We start from the raw sequence: 27,045 nt of genomic DNA, 5'->3' as shown, positions 1-27,045 counted from the left end.
TGCGTGGATGGGGCGAACCCCAAGGGCCTTTTTAAAAACTAGGATCCCTGGGTCAGGGGGCGGGCAGGAGAGGGGGGCGGCTAGCAGCCCCCAGCCACAAAGTCGAAGTCCCGGAAGGCCGCCTGCTCGGCGGCGGTGAGGGGCCGCGCGTCGCGGGGGGGGCTCAGTGTGGGGGCCTCGCCCGTGAACTCCTCGTCGAAGTTGCTGACGTCGGTGCGGCCGGCCAGCGTGGGCACGAAGGGTGGCGGCAGGCGCCGGGCCAGCAGGGCGTCCCAGCCCAGCGTCTGCGGGGAGGGAGAGAGTGGGTGGGCATGAAGGGGTCGGGGAGGGGGGGCTGGCGAGGACCACCAAGGCACAGGTGCACGGGGGCGGGAGGAGGGGGTGGACGTGAGGGGTCCAGGGGTGTGGCCTGGCCAGGACCACCAAGGCGCAGGTGCATGGGGGCGGGAGGAGAGGGTGGACGTGAGGGGGTCCCGGGGGCTGCAAGACGCAGGTGCATGGGGGCGGGAGGAGAGGGTGGGCACGAAGGGGGGGGGCTGGCGAGGACCACAAAGGCGCAGGTGCACGGGGGCGGGAGGAGGGGGTGGACGTGAGGGGGTCCCGGGGGCTGCAAGACGCAGGTGCATGGGGGCGGGAGGAGGGGGTGGACATGAGGGTCCGGGGGCTGCAGGGGAGGGAGATGAGGGTATGGGGACAGGATGACGAAGGCTGGGGGGGGTCTGGGGGAAGAGCGGCCCCTCACCCTGAAAAACGGCTGCTTTTTGACATCCTCCGCGTCGCGCTCGCTGGACCCCAGCCGGCGCTCCGGGTTCCTCCGCAACAGCTGGGGGGGGAGGAAGGGGCGCTGGGTCAGGGTCTGCCCTCCCGGGGCGGCGGCAGGGGCGGGGGCCGGGGCCGCTCACCCTCCGCATGATGCCGATGGCTTCGGCCGACAGGAAGCGGGGATAGCGGACTTCATCGTTGACGATGCTGTCGAACACCTCTTCTTCGTCGTCCCCTGGGAATGGGGACTGGGGCGGGGGGGGGGGGGCGGAGGACAGCGGCGGGCGGGGCTGAGCCGCGCATGCGTGCGCAGACCACCCCTCCCCCTCCCCGGCTGCACCTGCTGCACCTGCGCTGGGTGGCTGGGGCTGGGGGAGGAGGTGCCGGCTGGCGCGCCAGGGTAAGTATCCCATTTGTCAGGTGCACAAACTGAGGCCGGGGAGGCCGAGCTACCCCACCCCCGACCCCGACCCCCCAGCTCCCGGCTGGCGGGGGCCGGGGAGCAGCTTCGTGGGGGAGGGGAGGGGTCCTCACCTCACCAACCAGCATCTCGTAGAGCAGCACCCCTAGCCCCCACCAGTCCACGGCCCGCGTGTATGACGTGTCCGTCAGCACCTCCGGCGCCAGGAACTCGGGGGTCCCACAGAAAGTGCTGGTCCGGTCCCCGTAGCCCATCCCTGGGGGAGGCGATGGGGGAGGGGCGCTGGGCTGCAGACTCCACCCCTCCCCACCGACCCCAAAGCCCCCAAACCCCGGCTGCAGCCCCTCACCCTCCTTGCAGAGCCCAAAGTCTGCGATCTTGACGTAGCCCTCGGTGTCCAGGAGCAAATTGTCCAACTTCAGGTCCCTGCGGGGGCGGGGCGTGAGGATGGGCGGGGCAGAGGGGCGGGGCGTGAGGAGGGCAGGGGCGGCGGTGGGACTGAGGGCAACCTCAGGGGCCTGAGCACACACGTGCACGCAGACCCTGCCCGGCGGGCATGGCCGCGCATGCGCTCACCTGTAGACGATCTTGTGTTCGTGCAGGAACTGCAGGCCAAGCACCACGCAGGCCGAGTAAAAGCTGCGGGCGGGGCGGGGCGGGGGAGAGAGGGGCGGCTGTGAGGATGCTGGGGCGGGGGGGGGGGGGGGGGGCGCAGGCGGCTGTGAGGACGAGGGGGCGGAGGGGTGGAGGGGCGCAAGTGGCTGTGAGGATGCCCGGGGGCGGGGCGGGGGGCGCAGGCGGCTGTGAGGACGCGGGGCGGGGGCGGGGCTCGGCTCACGCGGCGCGCGGCTCGGAGAACACGTCGCTGTGGATGTGCAGCATGAGGTCCCCGCCCGGGGAGTACTCGAGCACGAAGCACACGTGCTCGGGCGTCTGGAAGCAGCCGAACAGGTTGACCAGGAAGGGGTGGCCGGCGCTGGTCACGGCCGCCAGGATCCGCTTCTCGCACATGAGGCTGGGGGCGGGGACGGACGTCAGTGCCCGCTGCCCCTCCCGGCGCTGGGCGAACCCCCCACACACACTCCGCTGTGCAGTTTCGGGCAGGTGCCTTGACGCCTCTGAGCCTTGGGGCTGCTGCGGGGGGCGTGCGGGAAGCCCCCGTGGGCTCTGGGCTCAGGCACAGTGGCGACTCAAGATCCCCGGGGGTCGAGCCCCGGAGGTCCACTGGACTTGTGAGACAGAGAGGGCCCGACGCACTGGAGGGCAGGTGGGGCTGAAAAACGCCCCCTGCCCAGCACCTGGATGCAGCCAGGCCTGAAGGCCGCCCTTCCAAGCCTTCTCCTATCCGGGCCAATAAACTCCTTTATTTTAAGCCTTTCTGACTTGGGTTCGCCATCATTGGGGGGGGGGGGGGGGGCTGGGACAAGTCTCGCGTGCCTCTGCCCTGGGCAGAGTCGTTCTGGGACCCCTGGTGAGGCAGGACAAGTGGCTTCCCCTACCTCACCCCCGGGGATGCCCCAAGCACAACGGGCAGAGGTGGGATCTGAACACAGGCCCCTGACCCCGAAGCAGAGCCACGCGGGGACACCATGTACGGTGGCTGCCTGGGGGCTGAGGACTGTCACGGGGTCACTGTCCCTGCTGTCACCCAGAACGCAGATGCCCCCAGAGGGCCAGGGCAGGTCCCCACCTCTCCACCTCGTCCCGGGCCACGATGTCCCCTTTCTTCAAAGCTTTGATGGCGAACAGCTCCCCGCTGGACCGGAATTCGGACAGCAGCACCTGTAACCACAGCGGTACCGGGTGGCTGACCCGGGGGACCCGGGGGTGGGGGTGGGGGTGGGACCTGGACGCGCTGGGGGCCCCGCTGCCCACGGCCTGCCTCACCTTTCCAAAGTGACCCCGGCCCAGCACCGCCAGGAACTTGAAGTCCTCGAGGCTCAGGGGCGCCTTCCTCAGGGGGCTGCGGAGAGAGGGCGCGGGTGCTGGGGGCGGGGCAGCGGGCTGGGGCGTGTCCCGGGTGCAGGGGCGGGGCTGGCACCTGCACAGGGCGGGGCCTGGGGTCTCCTGGGTCTCCAGAGGCAGCTCGGGAGTGCTCGAGGTTTCCTGGCTGGGGGGACTCTGTGGAGAGAGGTCCGGCTGAAGGCAGGTGGGCTGCCCCCCTACACAGAGGGGCCACTTCCCTCTCTGTCCTCTCCCTCACCTCCTTGCTCACGCCCCTCCAGCCACAGTGCTCCCCCACCCTGTCCCACACTCTGAACACACCAGGCACTTTCCTGCCCCAGGCCCTTTGCACGGCTGCCCCCCCCTCCTGTAGTCACCTGTGCAGGGGTCGGCTGAGCACCACAGGGAATGACAGGACCCCTCAGCACGGCCCACCCCCTTCTCTGCCTTCCTCTCGGGAACATTTCACACGCCACATATATTTCTCCCCAAATGCCCACAACAGCGGGAGCTGGGAGCTCCATCCGGGTCTCCCACTGTGGGGCCCCCTGCTGCCTCCCAGGGTGCGCATGTGCAGGGTGCTGGAGTCCGGAGCCGGAGCCAGGACTTGAACCCAGGCCCTCCGATGTGGGACGCAGGTGTCCTGACCATGAGGCCACAGCTGGGAAGCCCTGGCCATGTGACAACACAGCCCTCAGGAGGCTCCTGGATTCCCCAGAGCCAAAGAAACTCGCCTACTTTGACCAATGACCCAGGCGGGGGGGGGGGGGGGCGCTCAGCCACCACCTGTGACGCCTGCAGCCCCAATGCACCTGCCGGTTCGAAGCCCGGCCGCTCCCTGCTGATGCCGTGGGGAAGCGGCCGCTGATGGCCCAGGTGCTAGGGACGGGGCCGGGGCAAGGGCGGCTCACCAGGCCACTCGGGCTGGAAGGAGGCCCCGGCGGGCTCTTCTGGGGGGAGCCGTCCACATCGGCGCTCAGGTTCAGCTTCTCCAGGGACACGTCCCTGCGCAGGTGTCACAGGGAGAGCTCAGCGCCCCGGGATACAAGGGGGCGGCGGGAGCCCCGGGGCCGCCCTCCCTGCCCTTACCCTGCAGGCCGAGCCTCGGATCCTGGGGGAGCCCCGGGGCTGAAGGTGCCGGTGGCCGAGGCTGCGTTGGGGATGAGCCTGCGCAGGAGCCGCACCCACGTAGCCACGTCTATGTTCAGCTGCCTGGCGCGCTGGAACGCCTTTCCTGGGGCGGGGCGGGGCAGGTGTCACTCCCGGGCCCCCTCCCCAGCCCCGCCCCGCCCAGCCCCAGCCCGGCTGCTCACCTTGCTGCTTGGAGAAGATCTTCTTCTGCCTTCGGAGCCGAGGGATCCGCTCAATGACCGGGTTGCGGAAGGTGACCTGGGGGAGGGGCCGGAAGCTGAAGACCCCGCCCCTGTCCCTCCCCCCGCGCGGCGGGGAAGCCCCTTTGCAGGGCGGATGGATGCCCACCCCTCCCTGTGTTGGAGGCTCAGGCCCCAGTGCAGCTGCGGCCGGAGGGGGCGCTGCCCCAGGAAAGGATGGCTGGTCCCCGGGTCTGGGAATGAGCTCCGGCCACAAACCCAAGCCCATCTCGGACTTTCTAGATCAAGATCGCGGGATGGTGGCGCAGGGGTTAATCCACAGCCTCTGACGCCTGCATCCCTTGCCCACACCTAAGGTTCGAGTCCCGGCTGCTCCGTTTCCCAGCCGGCTCCCTGCTAATGTGCCTGGGAAAGCAGCGGAAGATGGCCCAAGGGCTGGGGCCCCTGTACCCACGCGGGAGACCCGGATGGAGCTCCTGGCTCTTGGCTTTGGCCTGGCCCAGCCTGGGCTATGTGGCCATTTGGGGAATGAACCAGCAGGTGGAAGAGCTCTCTGTCTCTGTCACTCTGCCTTTCAAATACATTGCCGGGGTCCCCCCGTCACACACAGCCCTGACTGCCCTAAGCCTGGTCTACAACCAGCGGTATCATCTGTGACCCCTCTGGACACACAAGTGATGGAACTTTCCAGAAATGCATGCTACGGCATTTTTCTGGGCATGCATATGGTGGAACCCACTGGAAATGCACGTCACAGAATTTTCTGGAAACGTATGTCCTAGACTTTTCTAGAAACGCATGCCATGGAACTGTCTGGAAGTCCTGACAGAAACCCCCTCCCCAACCCCCGCCCCCAGCCCTTCTCCCTCTCCATGGGGCTTAGATAACTGATGGGGAGGGATTTGTGCACAGGGAGGGGTGTGCACGTATACACGTGGTCCCACGCTTACAAAGATCTGACTTCATAATTTCTTTAGGGGGCGGAGGAAAGGGCTACACAGTGGCGCAAAAGCAATGCGCACTCAGTACAAAAAAAAAAAAAACCTAACAGGACTTTTTGGGAGCTCGGATCTCCATCTGGGCAGGTGGTATATGCGTGTGTGGGCTCTGGGTTTGCCTTACACAGCCGGGCAGCCTGCGGGCAGGAGGTGGACCAGTTCTCCGTGCTGGGTTAAGGTCAGGTTGCAGGGGCTGGTGCTGTGGTGTAGCCGGCTAAGCCGAGACCCGGGAGGCCGGCATCCCACAAGGAAGCTGCCCGGCTTCCGACCCAGGCCCCTGCTCAGGCGCCTGGGAAAGCAGCGGGAGATGGCACAAATGCTTGGGCCCCTGCACCTGCTGGGGAGACCCGGATGGAGCTCCTGGCTCCCAGCTTTGCATCAGTGCAGCTCCAGCCATTGCAGCCATCTGGGGAGTGAACCAGAGGATGGAAGACCTCTCTCTCTCTCTCTCTCTCTCTCTCTGTAACTCTGCCTTCAAATAAATAAATTTAAAAGACCAAAACACAGGACTGTCACAGTGGGGACAGGAGGTGGGGGTGCTACTGGCATCCGGACCAGAGACTCGGATAAACACCCCCACGGTGCACAGCATGGCCCCACTGCAAAGAATGACCCAAGCCCCAGCGTCAAGGGTCACAACCTCAACCACACCTTGCCGCCTGCCCAGGGTTTGTTCTTCTCTTCTGTCTCAATGAAACTGTTTCTATTTTTTTTAATTTAAATATACTTTGCATCAGAATCACAGGTCACCCCCCCCCGGGGGGGGCCCCCGTGGGCAAGCAGGAAGCGCTTTCAGGGGTTGGGCTGTACCTCGGCCAGCAGGCAGCCCTGGGGCTCCATGTCCAGCTGCACCTCGTGTCTCTCGTTGTCCAGGAAGTCCTCCAACTTCAGGAACTTCAGGGCACACAGGCCCCGCTGGTCCCTCCAGAACACAGCCAGCTCCAGCTCGCGAGCCTGGGGCAAAGGACAAGGGACAGAGCTGGGGGTGCCCCCGGGTCCAGGCCGCGCCCCCCCCCCGCCCCAGCCCTCCCTCTGGGCCCTGCCAGCCCCCAGCAGGGGCGCACCCGCTCCAGCTCCAGCGTGAAGCTCTGGTCCCAGGCGCTGGGGCCGCACGGCTTCCAGGACGTCCGACCGACCACCGTGTTGTCCAGTTTGAGAACAGCACTGACGTCACCTGAGACGGTGTGGGGGGAGCAGGCAGAACGAGTCCATTGGGAGGGGCTGGCACTGCTTGGAGCACTGCCCCCACCCCCACCAGGCTATGCTAAGGTCCAGGATGCGATTGGCTTTTGTGACATGGTGTGAGGTAGGGATCCAAATTCTTTTTTTTTTTTTTTTTTAAAGATCTATTGAGACCAGCCCTGTGGCATAGCAGGTAAAGCCACCGCCTGCAGCACCGGCATCCCATACAGTCACCGGTTCAAGTCCCGGCTGCTCCACTTCCTATCCAGCTCTCTGCTATGGCCTGGGAAAGCAGAAGATGGCCTAAGTCCTTGGGTCCCTGCACCCACGTGGGAGACCCGGATGGAGCTCCTCGATCCTGGCTTCAGTCTGGCCCACTTGGGAATTGAACCAGTAGATAGAAGACCTCTCTCTCTCTCCCTCCCTCCATCTCTTCCTCCCTTCCTCTCTGTCTTTCCTCTCTCACTCCATAACTTTGACTTTCAGAGAGAGTTTCCACCTGCTCATTCAAACGGTTGCAAGGGCCAGGGCTGGGCCAGGCTGAAGCCAGGAGCCAGGCGCTCCATTGCTCCCCCATGTGAATGGCAGGGGCCTAAGCACTTGGGCCATGTTTGGCTGCTCTTCCAGGCACATTACCAGGGAGCTGGATTGGAACTAGAGCTGCTAGGACTCGAACCCGCGCCCGTGTGGGATGCCCATACCACAGGCAGCAGCTTCACTCACTGCAGCACAGCCCTGCCACCGCTGCCTCTCCCCACCTCCCCCCTCCCCGTGGCTAAATTCACTTTCTAACTATACAGAAGTCTCAACAATTCACTCTGAAGTATTTACCCTAGGAAAATGTACACAGGTAAACAGCAGTAGTATAATCTAAGACTTACACAGTGGCTACAAAGTAGAAACAGCCCTTGTGGTATTAGCAGGAAAGTTAGCAGGTGCACACAGAAACCGGAAATGGACCAACATCTGAAACGTTCAGAGCGTGGACACAATGTGGGAAACTCCACACCAGAAAATGCTGTGTCCTATGCAGAATTACTTGAAATATTGTAGAGGGGCTGGCATAGGGTACAGGGGGGTTAAGCCGCTGCCTGGGATGCCAGGAGCCCACGTCACAGCACTGGCTCAAATTCCAGCTCCAGGGCTTCTGGTCCAATCCGGCTCCCCGCCAGTGCAACTGGAGAGGTGGCAAGGAGGGCATGTGGGAGACCCAGACGGAGCTCTTGGCTCCTGGCTTTGGCCTGGCCCAGCCCTGCCCATTGCAGCCATCTGGGGAGTGACCCAGTGGACGGAAGCTCTCTCTCCCTTTCTCGTTCCATCTCTCTATCTGGCATTCAGCCTTTCAAATAAATCTTTCAAAAAACAATAAACTGTTATATAAAATTATTTTCAGGCTATGTGTAAGCTAAAGTGCATATGAAATAAAAGTGAGGGCCGGCGCTGTGGCGTAGTGGGTAAAGCTGCACCCTGCAGTGCGGGCATCCCATATGGGTGCTGGTTTGAATCCCAGCTGCTCCACTTCCAATCCAGCTCTCTGCTGTGGCCTGGGAAAGCAGGGGAAGATGGCCCAAGTCCTTGGGCCCTGTACCTGCATGGGAGACCTGGAAGAAGCTCCTGGCTCCTGGCTTCGGATCAGCTCAGCTCCAGTCATATGGGGAGTGAACCAGCGGATGGAGGACCTCTCTCTCTTTGTAACTCTGCCTCTCAAATAAATAAAATCTTTAAAAATTTTTTTGAAAATGTTTATTTATTTAATTGAAAAGGAAATTCTCCAGCTACCAGCTCACTCCCCAAATGCCTACAACAGGTGGGGCTGGGTCGGGCCAAAGCCAGGAGCCAGGAGCTCCATCCAGGTCTCCCACGTGGGTGCAGGGACCCAGGGACTTGGGCCATCCCCAGCCGCCTCCCAGGCACATTAACCAGAAGCAGAGCCCTTCCTCCTCAAACCCAGGGACTCTGACGGGGCTCCCCCGTGGTGTGGTATGTTCCCGGCTGCACCAGACACCACCTCCGGAAGTATCTAATCTCGCCAAACTGAAACATTGTTCCCATTTGATACTCACTTCCTGTTCCCCAGCCCAGGATGAGCCCTTGGCAACTCCCACTCTCCTTCCTGCCTGCCTAAAGTGGGCCATGATAGGAATCTCCTGCCAGCGGGATCACACAGGGACAGCCTTCCAGGCTCAGCTGCCTGCGCCCTCCTAAGCCCCTCCAGCAACCCCGGACGCGGCAGCACGTGACCGGATTTCCTCCCTTTCTGAGGCTCAGCCACGCTCCATTGTCCACGGATGGCACAGTTTATCTGTTCATCCCTGCACGGCCGGCTGTGGCTTCCACCTCTTAGCTACCGTGTGTCACGCTGCTAGCAATATAGCAACGTGGGTATGCAAACGGCTCTCTGAGCCTCTGCTTTCAATTCTTTTGGGGTCTTCTGTGATGCCAGCATTCTATAAGGGCGCCAGTTTGAGTCCCGGCTGTTCTACTTCCGATCCAGCTCTCTGCTGTGGCCTGGGAAAGCAGTAGAAAATGGCCCAAGTCCTTGGGCCCCTGCACCCATGTGGGAGACCTGGAGGAAGCTCCTGGCTTCAGATTGGCTCAGCTCAGCCCATTGTGGCCAATTGGGGAGTGAACGAGTAGATGGAAGACCTCCCTCTCTCTCTCTCTCTCAATCCCTCTCTAAAAGAGAGGTCTTCCATCTGCTGGGTCACTCCCCAACTGCCCACAACAGCAGGACTGGGTCAGGCTGCAGCCAGGAGCCAGGAACTCCAGCCAAGTCTCCCACCTGGGCGGCAGGGGGCAGACGTGAGCCCTCACCTGCCACCTCCCTGGGTGCCCGATAGCAGGAGTGGGGAAGCGGAGCTGGGGCTTGAACCCAGGCACTGGGATGTGAGATGCGGGTGTCCCAAGCGCCACCATAACTGACGCATTAAATGCCCGCCTCTTTTTTTTTTTTTTTTTTTTTTATTTTGGAGTCATCCTAGCAGGTGCAATGCGTCCCTTCTTCAAAGTTACAAAAGCCAGGCACCCCTTACGGCACCTCCTCCTGCAGGGAAAACCCCACCCACTTACTGCTGCTCTCAGCTTCTGATCTGAGGCTGCTCCGGCCACTGAGGCTCCCGCTGCGGCTGTACAGGCCCCGGGCCGGGCGGCTCAGGAAGGGAGGGCGGCTGTCAGGGGTCCCGGGCCCTCCGGTTGAGGGAGGCGAGTTCCAGGGGATGGTTTCTGGGAGGTCCCTGCAGCCCACCACTCGTACCTCTAGGGTTCCTGTAGGAGGAGCAGGCTCAGTGGGGGGGGGGGGGTGGCGCAGGTGGGGCAGGTTGGGGCGGGCACACCTAGAGGTTACCAGCGTGCCAGGGCGAGCAGATGGCGTGCAGGGCTTAAGCCAGGGATGGCAGTGCCCGGATGTAAGATATGGGACATGTGCTGGGGATCAGGGGCCAGGCTGGGATGGACCACAGAAACGAGGTGCAAGGCCCAGGCCCCGGTGAGCTCCGACAGGTTAGGACGGGGGAGTGCAGGGTCCCACTCGGGGTGGGGGCGGGGGCTGACGTGAGATCAGAGGTGGAAGGGGGTGTGGGGAGTCAGAGGAGAGGCTGGCCTGGGGGACTAGGGGAAGCGCGGTTGGGGGCCACCTGGGAACAGGGTAAGTCAGGCGGGTGGGGGCGCGGGGGCTGCGGGGCGCACCTGTGAGCGGCGCGGGCTTGCACAGGGTACTGTAGTGCGTGGCGGGGAAAGGTCCGGCCAGGAGCGCGCTGAAGGCGGCGGACGAGGCCGCGGCAAGCTCCTCCCGCACCAGCCGCCCCTTGGGGTGGTCAGCGGGCAGCTCCGCCAGCCTCCGCTCCAGGGCCTCCCGCAGCAGCCCCAGCTTCTGATTGGACTCCGTCAGCTTTTCCTGGGCCTGAGTGGTGGGAAGGAAGAGGCTGGGGTGGAGCCAGGCTTGCCCCGCCCCCTTCTGGACTTCCTTCTCCCTATTGGCCTAAACAGCCACTTGGGCCCCGCCCCTTGGTTACGCCCCCCTCCTCTAGCCTCCTCGCTTCCAGTGCGGAGGTCGACTCGGGACTAAGCCCCACCCACCCCCACTGAAGCTCCACCCCTTGATGAGGGACTGACCTATTGGGCTCCCTTCCTGCCTGAGGCCCCGCCCCTTACTGAAGCCCGCCCCTCTGGTGCCTATCAATGCAGAGGCTCCGCCTCTGGGCCCCGCCCGTTTCCCCAGCCTCACGGTTCCCATTGGCCCTCTTCAGCCGAGGCCCTGCCCCACGCCGCAGCCCCGCCCCTCACCTCGCTGACGGCCTTGCGGTCGGGCGTCTTGGCTGCACTGAGCAGGCGCAGCACGTTCTTGGCGCCCTCGGCCACCGCGTGCTCCACGCGGAAGTGGTGGCGCAGTTCCTCGATGCGCAGCTCCGCGGCCCCCAGGTCCGGACCCCCTGCAGAAGGGAAATGGGGCGGGGAGGGGCCCACACTGAGCTATCACCACCAGGCAGTCACCCCACAGCCAGGGACACCCCTGACCGCACTGTCAGACCCTGCCCCAGTCCACACGCGGGAGCCCGGTTCCCGGTGGGGCGGTCTACAAAGCCCTCATGGCTTCACACAGGAGCCATGCTGATGACAGCTTGCAGGCCTGGGGAGCCTTTTTCCGCCCCCTGGTGGCCGTATGAGGTATTTACAACATCGTTTGCTGGACCATGCAAAATGAGCAGCTTGAAAATCAGCTGTGGCACAGCGGGTAAAGCCGCTGCCTGCAAGGCCAGCATCCCATATGGGCGCCAGTTCGAGTCCCGGCTGCTCCACTTCCCATCCAGCTCCCTGCTATGGCCTGGGAAAGCAGTGCAAGACAGCCCAAGTGCTTGGGCCCCTACACCCGCATGGGAGACCCGGATGGAGCTCCCGGTACAGGTTCTCGAGTGGGCTGCCGGCGAGGCGCTCACCGTGGGCCTCATCCGCGGCCGCCTGGCTCCCCAGCTGGTCCGCCTGTAGGGCTCGGTGGAGCTGCATACGAATGATGTCAATCTTGGTCTTGCTGTCTTGTAGCACCTGCTGGGCCGTCAGCAGCAGCTTCCGGTCCTGGAGACAGGAGAGGAGGTAGCTGGGTAGCTGGGGTGGGGGGCAGGGCTGGGTGCTCTGAGCAGGGTGTACCTAGTGTAAGATGCAGCGCCCTAGAGGGCCATGAGGGCAAGACAGCACCCACGTCCGCGCGCGTTCCCAGCAGGGGCGGCACAGGGCACGCGCAGTGAAGCCAAGGGGTTTCGAGGGATCTGGGTCGTGGCTCTGCCACTTTAAGAGCTGTGCGACTGCGGACGGGACCTTCCACCCTCGCTGGGAGCCAGGACCTATTTGCTCAGAACCAGGGCTGGCACCGGGAGGGTCTGCGTTTGCAGTAACTCCGGGACAGTGCACGTGGGGGGGCCCCCACAGCCGCGCCCCGAAACGCCCCCACGTGGTGTCCACGGGAAATGTGCAGAATGGGCACTGGTGGTGGCCTGGGGCTGGGAAAGGAGCGCCTGGAGTGATGGATGAGGGGGCAGGGCTTCTCCCAAGCGGGGGTGGGGGCAGAATGTTCTAGAACTATTCACAGGTAATGGTTCTACAATACTGCGAATGGATCTAACACCACTGGGTTATATAATAGTAAAATGTATCTAGTTATTTGAAAGGCAGAGAGACAGAGAGACAGACAGAGAGAGAGAGAGAGAGAGAGAGAGAGAATCTTCCATGCACTGGTTCACCCCCTAAATGGCCACAATGGCCACAGCTACTCCAGGCCAAAGCCAGGAGCCTGAAGCTCCATCCAGGCCTCCCACGAGGGTCCTGGGACCCAAATCCTCAGGTCGTCACCTGCTTGCTCTCAGCAAGGAGCTGGATCAGAAGCAGAGCAGCCGGGACTTGAACCAGCACTGGACTCCGGCACTGCAGGCAGGGGTTTAACCCGCTGTCCCACTGTACAGGTCCCTGAATTATATATTTTAAAATGGCTAAAAATGGTAGATTTTATGTTATGGGTATTTTACTACCATAAGAAAAAAATTCAAGGCCAGCGCTGTGGCATAGGGGTTTAAAGCCCCGGTCTACAGCATCAGCATCCCATATGGATGCCGGTTCAAGTCCTGGCTGCTCCACTTCCAATCCAGCTCTCTGCTGTGGCTTGGGAAAGCAGTGAGAGATGGCCCAAGTCCTTGGGCCCCTGCACTTGCGTGGGAGACCGGGAGGAAGCTCCTGGCTCCTGGCTTCGCTCCGGCCATTGCAGCCATTTGGAGAGTGAACCAGCGGTTGGAAGACCTCTCTCACCTCTCTCTCTCTCTCTCTCTGCCTCTACTTCTGTCTGTGTGTGACTCTTTCAAATAAATAAAGAAATCTTAAAAAAATAAAAAAGAAAGAACTAGAAGAGAGAAGTTCAGAGGTCCCCAAGAAATAGACATGACAAACATTTATGGCGGTGCGGGTGGGTGTCAGGCCGGGCAAGGGTCTCCAGGTGTCCTTGGGGGGCAGGAGGCAGTGCCCGCCGTGGGGGCTGCGTGTTGCCGCGCACAGCCCGTGGCGTACCCCAGTGACAGGGGAGGGGGCCACGGCCTCTGCTGCTCCGGGGAGCTGCCTGTGCCCAGCCCTGCCGCCACACATCAGCAGGATCCCCTGCAAGCCCGACCCGCAGGCACCACTAGAGGGCGCCCCGTCCCCACCGCCCCAGCTTGGGACTTGCTCCTGGGGGTGTGGCATGCAGGCGGGTGCATCCAGGCGGGTGCACACGCGGGGGCTCTCACGCAGGCGTGCGTGTGCGTGCAGCTGGCGAGTGCGCGCCGGCCCACCTTGCTACTGCCGTTGCTGTACGTTTGGATCATGTTTTCCGCCCCTTGCTTCACTTTCAGCTCGATGGCCAGCTGCTTCTCCAGCACCGCCACGCGGCTCAGGTTGGTGGTGGCCGAGCAGGCGGGGCCCCCCGCGCCCGGGGATTCAGGGGCATCTGCACAAGAGGAGGCGGCGGGAGAGTCCCCAAGGCTGGCACCGCCATCTGCCTGCCGCCCCCCCCACCCCCGAAGAGGTGTTGTCCCACCTGAGCTGCGGGGGAGGGGACACCAGGGCCCAGAGGGGTTCCCCAGGAAATCCACCCTCCAAGGGCCTGCGCCATCATCTGCTGTTTCCCAAGAGCATTAACAGGGAGCTGGTTCCCAGGCAGAGGAGCCAGGACGCCAGCATCACAGGCGACCACTTAACCCCCACTACGCCATAGCAACGGCCCCCAAACTTTAATACCAAGAGTGAGTGTAAGCATTCAGTCTCCCAGTGAAGCCTCGTCCCAAGGCCAGCTCCCTGCGCATGCGCACAGCAGGTGGGGGCTCAAGTCCTTGGGTCCCTGCCGCCCACGTGGGAGACCCCGGATGGAGCTCCTGGCTCCTGACAGGGACCCAGCCAGCCCTGGCTATCGCAGGCATTTAAGGAGTCAATTAGCAGATGGGAGAGCTGTCGCTGTGCTGGTTATCTCACTCACTCTGTGCCAAGTAATTAAAATTTAAAAACAAAGGAATAAATAATGCGCCTCTGGATATTATCCAGGTACAGGTGTGGATTGTCTGGGTGTTGTGGGTGCAGGTGTGGCTGTGTCTGGATGTCTCTGTCCATGTGAGCAGGTGCACACAGTGTTGTTCTGACTGTGGGTCCAGGTATTGGAGTGGACCTCTCTGGGCATGGCTGTGTGTGTCTGTGTGGGCTGTGGCATCTGCTCTGGCTCTCTGTGGAGGCTGGGTGTCTCCCTGGGGTTGGTGGCGGTGGGCTCCAGTGTGGCGACAGGTGGGCAGGGATTGCCACTGTAACGCCCCGCCCCACCCAGGCCCCGCCCCAGCCCCCCACCATGCAACCCCGCCCTGACTAGATCCCCTACCCGCCCCGCCCCCCCCCGCCCCTGCCACGCCCCCTACCTCTGCCTAAGCCCAGCCCAGCCCAGACCCCGCCCCCGCCGGTCACCTCGGGCCGCAGGGTCCGGCAGCACCACGTGCGCGTGCAGCTCCTGCAGCTGCTGGTGCAGCAGGTCGAGGCGGCGGGCGGAGCCCCGCAGCAGGAGCTCCACGGGGCCCAGGCTGCGGCCCAGGTCGGTGGTGGCCCGCCGCAGGTTCTCGGCGCCCTCCTTGAGCTTCAGCTCCTTGCGGATCTCCCGCCGCAGCCGCTCGCGCTCCAGCTCCAGCTGCTGCTGCACGCCGGGCGCCGCCAGGTCCGCCCCCGCCAGGCCCAGCTGCTCCAGCAGGGACCAGCTACGGGGCTCGCTCTGCGGGGGGGGGGGGGGGGGGCAGGGTCAGCAAGGGCGACGGACCTCTGACCCCTCCCACCTGGGAGGTCAAAGGGCAGGGCCTGCTTCCTGCCCTGTTTCCCTTCAGATGAGGGGACCCCGCAGAAATAGCCCAGTACTCAGCGGGATGACTGGGGGCAGGTCCCGCCGGCCCCCACCACATCCCAAGGACAAGTCTGCACCCCAAACCCGAGAGGCCCCAGGACGGGCTGTGTCCCCTCCCCCTCTCCTCTCCAACTGGGACCACCAAAAGGCACAGCTCTGCGTCCTACGGCCCCTACTGCCTCCCCGCTGGGAGCCCTGGAGGCCCCAGACTTCTCCCTCCTCTGAGAACACACAACTCAGATCAGCGGCCCCGCTCCGCGCCTCGCCTCGCCTCGCCTCTCCTCTCATCCGGGTCGGGCCCACAGGAACCCAGGCAGCGGCCCCCTAACCACGCAGCTTGGGGTACCCCCCTTCCACCTGCCACCCAGCTCCGGGGACCCCAGCCTCCACCTCTGGCTCCGAAGGGACATCAGCCTCCGCCATCCTGGGTCCGGGCTGAGGGCCCCGCCCTCTTCCTGAACCTCAGCTCTGCCAGGGCCTCTCGGCCCCACCACTTCCTCTTTCCTGTGAGCTCCCAGCACCCTCCGCGCCCGGCCAGCTCGGGGGCATTGTGGGCAACTGCCCTAGGTTCCCCCAGGGCGGACGGGCCTCAATGTGTTGAGAGTTTGTGCAAGGGGTACACAGCGTGCACACCCTAACAGGCACCCATGGGGGACACAGGCTTCAGGGGATGACTTGGGTGTGCACACGCATTCACACATGTGCGTGCATGGGCATGGGATGCAGATACACAAGTATGTGCACACTCCCACACCTGCGGAGGTGTACCTGGGACACAGGCTCCTAGGGGTGCACACACACCCACACCTGCAGAGGTGTGCCTGGGACACGGGCTCCTAGGGGTGCACACTCCCACATCTGCAGAGGTGTGCCTGGGACACGGGCTCCTAGGGGTGCGCACTCCCACACCTGCAGAGGTGTGCCTGGGACACGGGCTCCTAGGGGTGCGCACACACTCCCACACCTGCAGAGGTGTGCCTGGGACACGGGCTCCTAGGGGTGCTCACTCCCACACCTGCAGAGGTGTGCCTGGGACACGGGCTCCTAGGGGTGCACACTCCCACACCTGCAGAGGTGTGCCTGGGACACGGGCTCCTAGGGGTGCGCACTCCCACACCTGCAGAGGTGTGCCTGGGACACGGGCTCCTAGGGGTGCACACTCCCACACCTGCAGAGGTGTGCCTGGACACGGGCTCCTAGGGGTGCGCACACACTCCCACACCTGCAGAGGTGTACCTGGGACACGGGCTCCTAGGGGTGCACACACACTCCCACACCTGCAGAGGTGTGCCTGGGACACGGGCTCCTAGGGGTGCACACACACCCACACCTGCAGAGGTGTGCCTGGGACAGGGCTCCTAGGGGTGCTCACTCCCACACCTGCAGAGGTGTGCCTGGGACACGGGCTCCTAGGGGTGCACACTCCCACATCTGCAGAGGTGTACCTGGGACACGGGCTCCTAGGGGTGCACACTCCCACATCTGCAGAGGTGTGCCTGGACACGGGCTCCTAGGGGTGCACACTCCCACACCTGCAGAGGTGTACCTGGGACACGGGCTCCTAGGGGTGCACACTCCCACACCTGCAGAGGTGTACCTGGGACACGGGCTCCTAGGGGTGCACACTCCCACACCTGCAGAGGTGTGCCTGGACACGGGCTCCTAGGGGTGCACACTCCCACACCTGCAGAGGTGTGCCTGGACACAGGCTCCTAGGGGTGCACACTCCCACACCTGCAGAGGTGTGCCTGGGACACGGGCTCCTAGGGGTGCGCACTCCCACACCTGCAGAGGTGTGCCTGGGACAGGGCTCCTAGGGGTGCTCACTCCCACACCTGCAGAGGTGTACCTGGGACAGGGCTCCTAGGGGTGCACACTCCCACACCTGCAGAGGTGTGCCTGGACACGGGCTCCTAGGGGTGCACACTCCCACACCTGCAGAGGTGTGCCTGGGACACGGGCTCCTAGGGGTGCACACTCCCACACCTGCAGAGGTGTGCCTGGGACACGGGCTCCTAGGGGTGCACACTCCCACACCTGCAGAGATGTGCCTGGGACACGGGCTCCTAGGGGTGCACACACACTCCCACACCTGCAGAGGTGTGCCTGGGACACGGGCTCCTAGGGGTGCACACACACTCCCACACCTGCAGAGGTGTGCCTGGGACACGGGCTCCTAGGGGTGCTCACTCCCACACCTGCAGAGGTGTGCCTAGACACACTCCCACACCTGCAGAGGTGTGCCTGGGACACGGGCTCCTAGGGGTGCACACTCCCACACCTGCAGAGGTGTGCCTGGGACACGGGCTCCTAGGGGTGCACACTCCCACACCTGCAGAGGTGTGCCTGGACACAGGCTCCTAGGGGTGCACACTCCCACACCTGCAGAGGTGTGCCTGGGACACGGGCTCCTAGGGGTGCGCACTCCCACACCTGCAGAGGTGTGCCTGGGACAGGGCTCCTAGGGGTGCTCACTCCCACACCTGCAGAGGTGTGCCTGGACACGGGCTCCTAGGGGTGCACACTCCCACACCTGCAGAGGTGTGCCTGGACACGGGCTCCTAGGGGTGCTCACTCCCACACCTGCAGAGGTGTACCTGGGACACGGGCTCCTAGGGGTGCACACACTCCCACACCTGCAGAGGTGTGCCTGGGACAGGGCTCCTAGGGGTGCTCACTCCCACACCTGCAGAGGTGTGCCTGGACACAGGCTCCTAGGGGTGCGCACACACTCCCACACCTGCAGAGGTGTGCCTGGGACACGGGCTCCTAGGGGTGCTCACTCCCACACCTGCAGAGGTGTGCCTGGACACGGGCTCCTAGGGGTGCACACTCCCACATCTGCAGAGGCTCCTGGGCTGTGCACACCCCCAGGCCTGCCTGCCTGCCTGCGGACATGCATACACCGGTGAGTGCTGCTCGGGTCATTCCAGAACCGACCCAGTGCACACACACACACACACACACGCACGCACACATACACCCCGTGCCCAAGTGCACACAACCCACATGCTCCCACACGCAGGCGCCCCTGCAGGTCTCCATGGCACAACTCCAAGGCCTCCAACCTTTGTGACCTGAACATGTCCCTGTGGCCGGACCCTCCCACGCACCCCCTGTCCCCAACTTCCCCTTCAGGGTCAGGACAGCGCGTCTGCTAGGCAGTCCCCCCACCCCGCCTCTTCCTCCACAGAGACCGCCCAGCTTCCTGCTTCCTCTCTGGCTGGCCGGCCAGCGGCTGCTGACCACAGCTTAGAGGCTTAGGGCGCTGGGTGGGCCCAGAAGCGGCTCCCTGAGCCTGACCTCATGAAACAGCATGGGGGGGGGGTGGGGCTGGGACACGAACGTCCCCAGGCCAGCAGCCCACAAACCACACCCTGAGCACACATTAACACTCGAGTTCAGCTACGAGGACCAGCAGTTGCTGCAAACCTCACCAAGGGCAGCTAACACAAGTGCATGAGCTGGGTGCCATTATCAGCCCATTTACAAGAGCGCATAACTGAGGCCCAAAGGGCCCCCACCAAGGTCCTACCGCCAGCAGGAGGCAGGGCCAGGATTTAAAGCAAGAATTCTCCAGGGGTAGGTGTTATAAGGTGCAGCATCTGCATCCCATATAGAGGAGTCCCAGTCGCTCTGTGCTGCCAAGCCAGCTCCCCGCTATGGTGTCTGGGAGGCAGCAGGTGGTGGCTCAAGTCCTTGAGTCCCTGCCACCCATGTGGGAGACCCGGATGGAGCTCCAGGCTCCTGGCTTTGGTCTGACCCCGTCCCGGCCGTTGCAGGCATTTGGGGAGTGAACCAGCAGATGGAAGATCTCTGTCTCTCATTTCAAATAATCTTGACCCTGAGCAGGGCCCTTATTCTACTCACTCCACAGGGTGGTCCTCAGTGGAGGGGGCATTTCCTACCCATGCCCCCACCCCCACCCCGATGTCCCATCTGGCACGGGACAGCACCCACCAAGAACCACCCAGCCCCAAACATCAGCATGCTAAATGCTTGGGCCCCTTCCAACCCCTCTCCTTCCAAGAAGCTCCGGGGTTCAAAGGTCATGAACCCACCAGGATTTCACAGCCAGGCGGCTTCCCCACAAACGCACTGGAATTTAAATCTAGGCTTACCTAGGGCCACCCCGGGCTCAACCAGGCCCCGCCCACCCCTCCCACCGCCAAGCCCCACCAGTCCCCAGCAGGCATGAGCAGACACAGCCAGGAGCAGGACCGCCCAGGCAGAGGGGTGGGGCAGCTCCTCCTCCAACAGCTGAGAGCTGAGATCCAGGGCGAGGGCTGCCGGCCTCCCGGGGCCTCCCTGCTGGGGGTGACTCACTTTTACCCGGGGGTGAGAGGTGACCAGAGAGCCAGCCAAGCAAACCCAGCCATCAGGGGCCCCGCCTGGTGTTGGAGAGTCCCTGCTCCTCCAACCTCCCACCACGGAGCAGGAAGACCCCAGACCCAGACGGCCCACCTCCCAGAATGCCCCTCTTCCCAAAGCAGCCAGGGACCTAGACCCCCATGCCGCGCCCCCCCCCCGCCCCCCTTGTCCGGAGATTTCAATGCCTTGGGTGTTTCCGGAATCTAGACAGGACATCCGTCGGCCGGACACAGAACAGACAGGCACACGTCGGCGCTGGGGACAGAGGGACAGGGCAGCAGCGCCCCCCCATCCCCCCATCCCGGCAGCCACGAGAAAGCGATGGACCAGGAGGGAGGGAGGCAGGGAGGGAAGGGAGAAGGGGGAACCAGGGCACGGGTCCAGCCTCATTCCGGAACCACAGCCTCCGTGTGGGTCCTACGTGGTGCTCGGCAAAGCGCATGCAGGCGCCAGGGGTCTCCTCCCCGGGCCTGGGGGGCAGGCAGGGACCCCGGCCCATCCCGGCGCCCGAGGTCTGACCTTGTGTGCACGGCAACACCAGATACGCCCAGCTCCTTGGCAAGGCTGGCAGGCCATCAACAGGACTGAGGGTGCTGGGCACAGGGGAGACACGGAGGGGGTGGGGGTGGGGAGCAGGTGCAGAGGAGAGAACCTGGTTACACACACGACACACACACAGGGCGGCGGACTGCAAGGTGAGACACAGCCACGGATCAGATTTGGGTCACTGAACTCCGCGATGGCCCAGGTCCCCCTGGTTACAGGTGAGTCTGGGAGCAATATGGCCCCCCTAAGGGGCACAAGGAGAATAGGGAGGGCTGAGTGGCCAGCTGAGGCCAACCATGTGTCTCCGTGGAGGTTTGGGGGGGGCAGGGGTTCCCTAAGGGACCACAGGAACATCCCGGAATGGTCCACTTGGACACTCCCCCAAACTCCCGCGCCCTGTCCGACCTAAGGTCTACCTGGCAATCCAAGCGGTGTGCGAGGGGGTCCCCAGCCGCGCCCCCCACCCCGGTCTCCTCCCACCCCGGACCTAATGAGGTGACTCGGACACTTCCGCCAACAGGTGCCAATCTGGGTGGCGTCCGGACCACGGTAAATTAGCTCCGTCCCGAGGCGGAGGTGGCAGCGCGGGGGAGGGGCACGGGCCGGGCGGCCTCCACCCCCCTCCCGGGGCACCGGGCCAGGCACCTGTCCCAGGTGGAGCGAGCGGCACCTGCCAGAAACCGAACGCTGGGGAGGCGGGGGTGGGGGGTGAGTAAGGAGGATGGAGTCGAAAAGAAGGGGGTCACACATCCAGCCAGAGACGCCCCCGCCCCAAGGACCACCTCGAACGCGCTCCCTCAGATTCCCGGGGAGGCGCTGAGTTTGGGGATGCTGCGAGGGCCTCCAGACCGTACCCCAGCCCACCCGTCCCCGGCCGCCCAGTCCGTACCTTCACCTGCAGAGAAGGGGGCCGTGCTGGCTCCACGGTCCCAGCCCGGGGAGGGGGCGCCGGGCGCTCGGGAGGCCCCCGCCCTCGCCGCCCGGCTCCCGGCGTGCCCGGCAGCGTGCGGCCGGGGGTCCCCGGCGGCGCCGTCCGCTCGCCCCGCGCCTGCGGACGCAGGTGCGCCTACCTGCACGGCGTCGCTGGCCATGTCCTCCTGCCGCCCGCCAGGGGTCCCCGCGCGGAGGGAGGGGCGGCGAGCGGAGCGCGCGTGCGCCACGGGCGGGGCGGGCAGGGGGCGGGAGCGGCGCGACCCTGCCCCGGCGCGCGGCCCGCTCCGGCCTGCTCGGCTCCGGCCCCGCCTGGCCAGGCCGCCGCCGCGTCCGCGCGCGCCGCGCCCTCCGGCCCCAGCGGCCGGCTCGGTCACGTGACCGCCGAGGTCGGCGCCCGGGGAGGGGGCGGGGCCGGGGGCGGGGCTCCCGGCGGCCCCCGGGGCTGCGGCCCCCACCCCACCGCCAGCCGGGAGCGCCTCCTCCACCCGCTACCGCTCGCTTCTTGTGCCTGAGTCCCGCGCGCTCCCCGCAGCACAGCGGAGCGCGCGGGAATCCTAAGGGCCGGGGGGAGCGGCGGAGGTCTTGGGGGGCCTGCTGGGACCCCCTCCTCAAAAAAGAAAAAGCAAAGACTTGAGCGCCTCGTGTAATTTGCAAGCTCAGGCCGCCTGGACCCGGGGTTCTCCATGCAAGGGTGCAGCCCCCACCCCCATCTCCACTGCTGCCTGGACAGATGTGGGTTCAAATCCCAGCACCCCGTGCCGCGGGGCTCCCTCAAACCCCTTCAGGGCGCCTGCTCCTGTTATGGGAGGAAGATTTACTCACCTCTCGGGTGTGGGTAAATTAAATGCGGCCGTGTGTGCCAAGTGCTGAGAAGACACTAAGTAGCTGGCCTCCCTCGAAATGTCACGGTCTTTATTGTTCTGTTAAAAGGCTTTGAATTCTCCGGCGGCCTCGGCGGCCCCTGGGGCAGCGAGCCTCAGTTTTCCCCCTCTGTATAATGGGGCATCGGACTCTTTTTTTTTTTTTTTTTTTCAGAGTCGCTGCGTGCGGAGCGGTACCCGAGCAGAGGGTGCCAGGGGCGGGCAGCGGAGCGTGCAAACTGGGTTCGTGGCCGCCGTGGGATAACCCTCACTCGCCGTCGGGATCTTGCAGGAAAGAAAGGAGCCGGATCTGGATGGGGCCCCTGGGGGCTTGCAGGCAGGGGGTGGGCTCCCCCCTCCCGCCCCCACCCAGAGATCCGCTTTGGGTGCAGGTGCCTTGGTCCCGCATGGGGTCCCGTCATCCCAAGGGACCGGGCCGCGGTGTTTGCTCTCTCTCATTTCCAGCCAACTCTCTGGAGGGGTTGGGGGGGGGGGTTATAAAGGAGGCTGGTGCGGAGTCGGTGCGTTTTTCTCAGCTTCACCACCAAATCCCGCATCCCAGCCACGGCTCACCTGAACAGGTGCAGCCCCCAAGGAGCCCGGGAACACAGCCGAGTCAAGGCAGGACCCTGCTGTCCCTGGACCACCTGACTCAGAGCAAATGTCCCTGGAAGCCGTCAAGACAGGGGCCTGCCCCTCCTCCCCTCCCCTGTCCTCTGAATGTTTGTGGATTGAATGGAGAAAGTCTGCGAGCTCCTTTTCCTGAAACTAGGAAAACTTGAAAAGTCCCTCGCCCCAGGCCGCTTTTGTCTTCTGGCCCTTGCCCTTGGGGGGATTTGGCGTCTCTCCCCAAGCCTTTCAGCTCTACCCATTTCACAGATGGGGAGAACAAGGCAGAGTGAGGTTTCCCAGCAGGGTCAGGCCCCTGTCTCCCGTCTGCCAGTCCCCAAGCTGCCTTCCTTGCCCGGAGCCAGCCGGGGAGACTTGCCAAGTTCTCGCTCCAAGCTTTAGGGATTCGTTTGTGGAGGGACTTTGGAGGCACCTGGGGACAAAGACGCCTCTGGCGCAGTCTCCACAGGGTCGGATGGCTGCCCCTGTGCACCCCCTGGCCTCTCCGGCCCCTCTGCCTTCCACTCTGGGGCTGATGCCATGGCCACCGCCTGCCTTCTCTTGCTAGGTATCCTGTCTCCCAGCAGACAGGATTATCTTTGTCATGCCTCTGGGCTTTACTCCCAACCACAGGGCCTTTGCACTGCCCGTTACCGAGTCTGCAAGCCCTCTCCCATCCCACCCCTCACCCACGCGCCCAGCTGGTCCCTTGCTGCCTGTTTAGACTTCAATATCGGAATGTCACCTTCTGTGGCATGCATTCAGCCTCATGGTTACAAAGCCACACCCCACCCTGGAGCACCTGGGTTCCACATCTGGCTTCCCACCAACACCAGTGCAGATCCTGGGAGGCAGCGGTGATGACCCAAGTCATTTGGTTCCTGCCACCCTATGGGAGACCTGGACTGATTTTCTGGCTCCTGGCTTGGTTGCAACCAGCCCTGGCTGTCAGAGGCCTGAGAAAGGCATTTAAGGGTGAACGGGGGGAGGGGGGGAGCGGGGGGCTGGTGCTGTGGCAAAGCGGGTAAAGCCCCAGCCTGCAGTGCCGGCATCCCATAGGGGTGCCAGTTCAAGTCCCAGCTGCTCCACTTCCGATCCAGCTCTCTGCTATGGCCTGGGGAAGCAGTAAAAGATGGCCCAAGTCCTTGGGCCCTTGCACTCATGTTGGACACCTGGAGGAAGCTCCTGGCTCCTGGCTTCAGATTGGCGCAGCTCTGGCCATTGTGGCCATCTGGGGAGTGAACCAGCGGATGGAAAACCTCTCTCTCTCTCTCTCTCTCTCTCTCTCTCTCTCTCTCTCTCTCCTCCCCCCCCCCCACCTGCCTTTCAATTACATAAGAGAGTCAGGGCCGGCGCCGCAGCTCACTGGGCTAATCCTCCGCCTAGCGGCGCCGGCACACCGGGTTCTAGTCCCGGTCGGGGTGCCGGATTCTGTCCCGGTTGCCCCTCTTCCAGGCCAGCTCTCTGCTGTGGCCAGGGAGTGCAGTGGAGGATGGCCCAGGTGCTTGGGCCCTGCACCCCGTGGGAGATCAGGAGAAGCACCTGGCTCCTGCCATCGGATCAGCGCAGTGCGCCGGCCGCAGCGCGCCGGCCGCGGCGGCCATTGGAGGGTGAACCAACGGCAAAGGAAGACCTTTCTCTCTGTCTCTCTCTCTCACTGTCCACTCTGCCTGTCAAAAAAAATAAAATAAAAAATAAAATAAAAATAAAAAATAAAAAAAATAAGAGAGTCAGGAGTGCCCAGGCTGAGACCCCCGGAGAACTTCCTCACACTCCGCCATGACCTGGACTCTGTCCAGGTCACCTGCACGCCACCTGCAGGGACCGCGTTCCGGGGTCCCAGGGTCCCAGCGTTCCAGAGTTCCGCAGCCTCTCTCTACCGCTTTTGGTACTGTCAATCTTTTTTTCCTTTTAGCCATTGCGGGGGTGTGTTTAAGATCTTTTCTATCTTAAAACATTCTGAAATGAACCAAGCCAATACGACAAATGTTAACATTTGTTCGTCTTCGGTTGTGGGTGTACTTTAAGAAGCTCTAATTTTTTTTCTTTAGTTCAAATTTTGATTTGGGGGGATTTTTGGTTTTAAAAAATCTGCTTCCAAAGATGTCTTTTTAAAAATTTATTTGAAAGGCAGAGTGACAGAGAGGGAGGGTAGAAAAAAAAAGGAGTGAGAGATTGTCCATCTGCTGGTTTCCTCCCCAAATAGCTGCCACGATTGGGACAGCACCAGGCTGAAGCCAAGAGCCAGGAGCTTCCTCCAGGTCTCCACGCAGGTGCAGGGGCCCAAGGACTTGGATCATCTTCCACTGCTTTCCCAGGCCACAGCAGGGAGCTGAAATGGAAGTGGAGCAGCCAGGGTTTGAACCAGCACCCTTATGGGAGGCCAGCACTGCAAGGCGGTGGCTTTACCCACTACGCCACAGCGCCACCCCTGCTGGTTCATGTTAAGCAGAAGTCTGCTCCCGCGGTTGTCCGAGGCCTCCTCTCCCCCAGGGGACCCGATTCCCCCAAGCTCAGCGCCCACCTGCTACCCTGTGGCTCCTCCCTCCATCCCACCCCCCACCCCGGTTCCAAGGTGCCTAACCTTGGCCTCCCGGGTCCATCAGCGAACTTGAACAGGCAGCCGCTGCCCTCCCAGGGTGCCCGCTGGCAGGAGGTGGAGCCAGGACTCCAATCCCGGTGCTACCCTGACCACTGTGCCTAACAGCCCACCCCGCGCCCCCGCTCCATGCAGCCTAACTGAGCTGCTTCGACCCCGGGCAGCTGCGTGACCATGAACCTCTCTGGCCACCGATCTGCTAATGACCCTCGTGTCAGCGGCCCCACGTGCAGATGGCCTGTCGATGTCCACAGGGCTGAGTGAGGCTTCAGCAGGAAATGGTTTGGGGGCTCCCAGGACCCCCAACACACGGGAGCTGCGGTTCAAGGCTGCTCCCCACGTGGCTCAAGGACTTGGCTCCCTGCCAGCCAGTGGGAGACCTGGAGGAAGCGCTGGGCAGAAACTGACAACTTCTAGAATTTTCTCAAAACCTCGTGGGAGGTGGGACCCAGGGGTTTCAGGGAGACTCAGCGCTGGCCCAGGCTCCCTGTGGGACAAACCCCCCGCCCCCCAGCTCACAGCCCAAACCCCCCGATGGACTGAGCTCCAATGGTGCAACACCCAAAAACATTTTGTTGAGCAAAGGTGTCGGGAGACAAAAGCTCAGGTAGTAACTGGATGCCATTCACGCGAAATCCAGAGAACAGGCTAAATTCCTCTACAGTAGTCACTCCCGGCCCCCAATCCCCCGCCACGGAAGACGCCGAGGCCGCAGGCTGGTGCCAACTTCGCAGCCCCGGGTTCAATAAGAAGCCACACTCAGAGAGGGTGCGGCAAGTCTTCGATTGCCAGTACCAAAAATGGCGGCTTCCAACTTGGCCCAAACCCAGGTCAAGTGACAGCGCACGCGCCGGGGCCCGGCTCACTATGCTCCCTAGGGCGCGCCTTTTACATTGACCAATGAAAGCGAGCCGTAAGGCACGCCCTGTTCTTTGCTCTACCAATAGCTTCCAGACTCCTCCCGCACGACCCAATCACCGCTTCCCATCCTTTTGAGTGACGTGCTGACTGTCCAGTGAGCGGAGGGCCGCGGTCGGCCGGAAGTGCGGCCGCTCGTGAGCCGGCGCGCGGCGGGTAATCGGAGTCGGGCGTCTTTCTTCAGAGCGCGCGGAGACGAACGAGGAACCAGGTGAGTGGCGCTTCCTGGGCGTGGGGCCCCTGTGCAGGAACGTCGGGCAAACGGGCGAGGGGAGACGCTTAGGGGAGTGGTGACGGCGAACACGAGGAGAGAGCGCGGGTCGCGGCGCCGCACTCGCGGGGCGGGGCAGGTGGCCGTTGCGCGCTGGGGCGCATGCGCCGGGGGGCGGGCCGGTAGTTAGCGCGCACGGCCGCTTCCGGGAGCTGGGGTGTCACGGCTGCAGGCGGGCCGGGCGGGAGTTGCGGGGGTTGCTGGGGACTTCTGAGCGCCGTGGGAGCTGCGGAGGGTCTTCTCAGCCTGCCGACCCTCCTGGATGCTGCTGCCAAGGGCCAAAGCCCGGAGGAGACGGGGATCCATGGGATGCGGTGGGGGCCGCCGTGCCGCGCGCCTGCCGGTCGCGTCCAGCTGTGGCTAGGGCTCCCGCTGGCTGCGTGAGGAGTGGCGGTGGGGGGACGGCGAGACCCACCGTGGGACCACCAGCTGCCGCCAGGTGGGCCGTGCTGCAGGGCGGACGCCGCACACTGGAAGCCACGGCGTGGAGGGACACCGCGGAAGTCACGTTCTTTTTCTAATAAAAAGATTTATTTTGAAAATCTGAGTGCTCCCGTCTGCTGGTTCACTCTTCAGAGGGCCCCAGCAGCCAACGCTGGGCCAGGCTGAAGCCAGGAGCTCCCTCCGGGTCTTCCACGCGGGTGCAGGGGCCCAGGGACTCGGGTCATCCTCCATTGCTTTCCCAGGTGGGTTAGCAAGGAGCTGGATCGGACGTGGAGCAGCCGGGACTCGAACCCGCGCCCCCGTGGGATACTGGCGTTCCAGGCGGGGGGGGGGGGATCCACTGCGCCCCATCGGAGGCCCCGTGTTTTTTGTTAAATTTCCGCGAAGGAAGGCTTGGTGTTCAGATCGTGCGATGGCTCCAGTCCTCGGGTCTCTGCTGCCCGTGGGGGAGACAATGGAGGCCGCAGCTCCCGGGT

At 63.7% G+C, this 27,045-nt stretch overlaps 1 protein-coding gene and 2 long non-coding RNA genes across 8 annotated transcripts; 1 reads left to right on the top strand and 2 right to left on the bottom strand.

Annotated features, from left to right (window-relative positions):
- PKN1 (protein kinase N1) lies at window positions 1–21,215 on the bottom strand. 6 transcript variants are annotated; one of them, XM_070058893.1, is made up of 22 exons: window positions 20,825–21,215; window positions 14,595–14,892; window positions 13,442–13,596; window positions 11,570–11,705; window positions 10,920–11,065; window positions 10,323–10,536; window positions 9,708–9,902; window positions 6,521–6,630; window positions 6,267–6,410; window positions 4,441–4,516; window positions 4,217–4,361; window positions 3,940–4,132; window positions 3,225–3,304; window positions 3,071–3,146; window positions 2,874–2,965; window positions 2,022–2,198; window positions 1,760–1,822; window positions 1,533–1,609; window positions 1,297–1,439; window positions 903–1,010; window positions 743–823; window positions 1–284 (listed from the first exon to the last, which is right to left on the bottom strand). In XM_070058893.1, exons 3-22 carry the CDS (start codon window positions 13,472–13,474, stop codon window positions 81–83), a joined length of 2,493 nt encoding a protein of 830 aa, XP_069914994.1. In that variant the 5' UTR covers window positions 13,475–13,596; window positions 14,595–14,892; window positions 20,825–21,215; the 3' UTR covers window positions 1–80. The 6 variants fall into 6 exon arrangements, with proteins under 6 accessions (XP_069914994.1, XP_069914993.1, XP_051691794.1 ...); XM_070058892.1 differs by having other exon boundaries at window positions 21,006–21,211; XM_051835834.2 differs by having other exon boundaries at window positions 4,039–4,132; window positions 21,006–21,175.
- Window positions 19,626–22,245, top strand: LOC138845649 (uncharacterized). The gene is made up of 2 exons (XR_011382867.1): window positions 19,626–20,153; window positions 21,904–22,245. It is a non-coding gene; the product is annotated as an uncharacterized lncRNA (long non-coding RNA).
- A 2,196-nt stretch (window positions 22,246–24,441) lies between these two features.
- LOC138845650 (uncharacterized) lies at window positions 24,442–26,166 on the bottom strand. Its single transcript, XR_011382868.1, has 2 exons — window positions 24,922–26,166; window positions 24,442–24,669 (listed from the first exon to the last, which is right to left on the bottom strand). It is a non-coding gene; the product is annotated as an uncharacterized lncRNA (long non-coding RNA).
- Window positions 26,167–27,045: the final 879 nt, after the last annotated feature.

The sequence above is a fragment of the Oryctolagus cuniculus genome, chromosome 16 (genome assembly GCF_964237555.1).
Source record: "Oryctolagus cuniculus chromosome 16, mOryCun1.1, whole genome shotgun sequence".
Taxonomy (NCBI): Eukaryota; Metazoa; Chordata; class Mammalia; order Lagomorpha; family Leporidae; genus Oryctolagus; species Oryctolagus cuniculus.
This window is presented reverse-complemented; position numbering and strand designations above follow the sequence as displayed.

Bases quoted from the DNA above. Each gene is read 5' to 3' on its own strand.
- PKN1 (XM_070058889.1), bottom strand. From the start codon at position 19,965: ATGGCCTGCCAGCCTTGCCAAGGAGCTGGGCGTATCTGGTGTTGCCGT. The intron at 13,597-14,594 runs GTGACCGGCGGG...CCTCTTGTGCAG, and splicing joins GCCGGACCCTGCGGCCCGAG to ATGCCCCTGAATCCCCGGGC. The intron at 285-742 runs GTGAGGGGCCGC...CCCTCCCCGCAG, and splicing joins AAAAGCAGCCGTTTTTCAGG to ACGCTGGGCTGGGACGCCCT.